At 50.2% G+C, this 3,996-nt stretch overlaps 1 protein-coding gene across 1 annotated transcript; it reads left to right on the forward strand.

The window, feature by feature from the left end:
- The first annotated feature begins 726 nt into the window (after positions 1-726).
- On the forward strand, positions 727-2,618 carry LOC147987419 (exocyst complex component EXO70A1-like). Its single transcript, XM_087540335.1, has one exon. It carries the CDS (start codon positions 814-816, stop codon positions 2,359-2,361), a length of 1,548 nt encoding a protein of 515 aa, XP_087396461.1. The 5' UTR covers positions 727-813; the 3' UTR covers positions 2,362-2,618.
- The last annotated feature ends 1,378 nt before the right edge of the window (positions 2,619-3,996 follow it).

Genomic DNA, 3,996 nt, shown 5'->3' on the forward strand with positions numbered 1-3,996 from the left:
AACAAAGGAGATGACGAGCAGAAAAGAAAGAATTAACCCAGGAAAGCACTGACCAATAAAAACTAAACGGGCGAATCAACCTGTGGTTGAGTTAGTTAGGTGGACAGTGGTATTCCCAACCCATCAGGGTTCAAATTCTGATGCTCGCATTATTTCTGGATTTATTTTTGGATTTCCGGCGATCGCTTTCAGTGGGAAGAGACGTTCCCGTCGACGACGAGGCGCCTACGGTGACTTCGTAAATCATCAAGATGATATGCCGGCTCAGTCTCTCGGAGGTGCTTATAGAGGTACGGTGTGTGTGTGCGTTCATAGGGGTGAGTGTATGTGCGTGTATATAAGCGCTTGTGTCTGTACTGATGCTAAAAAAAAACTAAACGGTACTAGAACATTGTCATGCCCATCTCCGGATAACAATCGACCGAGTAGAATAGAAAATCTAACAGAGGGCCAAAACATCACAATGTCACCAACCCCTAAGCCGCATTAGGACAAAGATAGAGTTAGGTGACTCTTATAGAAAATTCGGTCCGGGGTATATTTTGGTAATAAACAACGGTAGAAAAAAAGTATCCACCCGGGTGAGACTATGGGCCGTCGTCGTCGTACACATCACACGATTCCGGCAGTGACACGGCACCCAGGTCTTGCATTTGTCAGTCGTTGTCATGGGGCTCCGGCAACCCGATCAGTATGTATTCCGGACTTCCTGCGGCCTTCCCTTCCACTTCTGAAAGTCTCCTCCCCACCCCCTTGCAATCTCATCGAGCTCGATCAACGGGGCCGCGTCCATAAACAAAAGTAGCAGACAGCATGGCGGAGCAGCTCGCTTCCGTGCCGGAGGAGAGGACCGTCGTCACCTTGATGCGTTCCTTGCCGCTGCCCAGCGACTACAGCAACTCTATCCGGAGCGTCATTGGTCTCGGATGGCGCATCGGGTCGACTCTCTCCTCCCAGTCAGGTCAGGGCAGCAGCTCCAGCTACTCCAGCAGCTCCGGTACCTGGAGTTCAACTTCAACCCAGTCCAACTACTCTGTCTGCTCCTACAGCTCGGCGTTCGCTGACGGAGCGGACTTGGCTGCCAGCGAGTCCACAAAGATCGCTCAAAGAATGATCAAGGACGGTTACACCCAGCGTGTATTCCAAGCATATCTCAAAGCATCCTCCTCGACCGTAGCCTTGGAATACAGTGACAGTATACAGTGTACCCTGAAGAATTGGTTCGTCGAGCTTGACGTCGACTGGGTTCTCCAAATACGCAACAGGTATGACCTACCGAAGCAGCTCAAGCTCAAAGAGACTGCGTCTTGGCTCCAAGACTTGGTGGAGGGGTGGATCCGAGCTCTCACTGTAGTTGTCATCAGTATCAAGGAGCTGGCGAGCATCGTCAGCAACACGCCGGTGGTTGCATGGTTTGGCAACACCAGCATCTCACTGATGCTCGTCTTTGTCGACGCCGTCATTCATGTTGACAAGGCGAAGAAGCTACAGGCGATGCTACACATGTATGTCTGCATCTCCAGTGCATCATACGAGATGCTTACGACGGGTGTATTGTCTTCAGAGGCCCAAGGGGTTTTCAACAAGATAGGCGGCTCGTTGCAGAAAGAAGAGAACAGGTTGACTGACTCCATATTCGACACGATGATGCAGATGAGGCAGACACCCGACGACGACTACTCATGGAGTTTCGAGGTTCTGCGAGGAGGAGGCGAGGTTCACAGGAGCGTTCGGTTGCTGATGGACTGCATACTTTTGATAAGGAAAGCAAAGGATACGACGGAGAACTCCGCACAGAGCCACAACACGAAAAGGCTTGGTGACCTGATACATGGCACGTTTGATTATCTCAAGGATTTGCTTCAGATAAAATCGAAGCTGTGCTCTGATTTAAGCCTCAGGTACATGTTCCTGCTGAATAATTCCCATTTCATAGCACAGGCGTCTGAGCCATTGGTATTGCCAGTTCTTGAGCCATGGTTTGGACTTAAACTTGCACCTGAATGTGTGAAGTACATCGACCGCTATCTGGAGGTTTCCTGGTGTCTTGTGATGTCCTGCTTAATAAAATGGAAATTTAATGGGCTGTTCCAACCCACCTGGACGTTGAACAGCATCCCTAAACACAGTCGGCTGGGTGAATTCAAGTCATCGTTTCATAAAACGTACCAAGCCCAGAAGTTCTGGAAGGTTCCGGACCCTGAGCTCAGAGCTGCGCTGCGGAAATCTATTGCTTGGACAGTTACTTCAGTTTACCGCGATTACTTGAAGGTGAATCCGAAGATGGAGAAATACGTCAGCCATGGAGACAGCAGACCGGACGAATTGGATGACATGTTGGCAGAACTATTTGAAGGATGAAAAGTACTGCTTCAGCCACGTGGCCAGGGATCCAGAATTTGTTTTTGTATTTTGGTATGCTTTGCTTTTCATGTCAAGTTGTATTTTGAGTTGGTTTTGTTAAATTACGTCTTGTATCAGGACTCTAGCTACGTTTTAGTAGTTGGTTCGGACTCTTTCTAGTTTCCTTGTTCGTCCAGATATTGTAATGCTGAACCGACTCTGTATCGTGGGATCTTCCCATTTATTTAACATGAAACTGTCAGCCTCGTTAGGCAAGACGTTCGATCCAAACTTTCATGATAATCAGAGCGAGGCTCTTCCATCGCATCTAGCAAACACCCCGATACACCAAAACCTCCACCCAGCCATGGCGTCTTCTTCCTCCACCGCTGTGCTCTCCACCCAGGTTACAGAAAAACTTACCCGACAGAATTATATCCTCTGGCGCGCGCAGATCCTTCCGCATGTTCGCAGCGCCGGCCTCTATGGTCTCCTCGATGGATCAGATGCCGAGCCGCCCAAGGTTCTCGCCTCCAAGGACAAGGACGACAAGGACATCACCACGCCAAACCCCGAGCACGCGATCTGGGTTCGCCAAGACCAGCTCGTGCTTGGGTATCTTCTCAATAATCTGACAAAGGAGGTACTAATCCAAGTGGTGTCGATCCCCACGACGCATGTCCTCTGGACCTACCTCGCCAACATGTTCTCGTCTACATCACGCAGTAAGATAAATAATCTTCGGGTCGCCCTCACCAATGCGCAGAAGGGGAACCAGAACGTGGCAACTTACTTTGCCCATATGAGGTCGCTGGCTGATGAGCTAGCGGCTGCTGGCAGTCCTCTCGGTGACGAAGAGCTGATGTCTCACATCCTCTCCAGGCTGGATATGGAGTACCAGCCGCTGATTTCCGCCCTTGACGTCCGCACCGAGCCCGTCTCCCTCGACACCCTCTTCGACCTCATGTCCAACTTCGATCAGAGGGTGGAGCTGTTCCAGGGCGCCGCCGGCAATTTTAAGTCCTCAGCTAATGCTGCTTCACGTGGTGGTCGTGGTTCCAAGGGTAACCGTGGCCAACCACGCAACAACTATGGTGGACAACGCGGCGGCGGCAACAACTACAATCAGCACGGTGGCGGCGCTACCAGCAAGGAGGAGGTGGTGGCTACAACAACCAGCAAGGAGGCAGCTCTGGCTATATGGTGGCTACAACGCTGGCGGTGGTAACAACCGCTCCGGCAATGGTCGTCCCTTCTACTCCAACAATAGGGGCCGCCAAGGAGGACAATCTGGTAACAACAATACATCGCATGCGCATGAATTTGATGAGTTTGGGCCCTGCCAAATATGCAAGAAAACTAATCATATCACCAAGGATTGCAACTGGCGCTATGCCGAGGACAACAATTATCAAAGAAAACGAGTTGCTGCAGCTGCAGATGGCTCTTATGGAGTCGATACAAATTGGTATGTTGACATCGGTGCTACAGATCACATCACTAGCGAGCTAGAAAAAGTGACTATGCATGAGAAATACCACGGCCATGATCAAGTCCACACCGCCAACGGGACAGGTATGCGGATAAGTCATATTGGTCATTCTATTATCAAAACCCCACACAAAGATATACATCTTAGAAATTTTTTGCATA

This window comes from Triticum urartu, chromosome 2A, assembly GCF_056163025.1.
Source record: "Triticum urartu cultivar PI428250 chromosome 2A, HENAU_Tu73, whole genome shotgun sequence".
Classification (NCBI taxonomy): domain Eukaryota; kingdom Viridiplantae; phylum Streptophyta; class Magnoliopsida; order Poales; family Poaceae; genus Triticum; species Triticum urartu.

Excerpts from the sequence above, each read along its gene's own strand:
- LOC147987419 (XM_087540335.1), top strand. The coding sequence starts at position 814 with ATGGCGGAGCAGCTCGCTTCCGTGCCGGAGGAGAGGACCGTCGTCACC.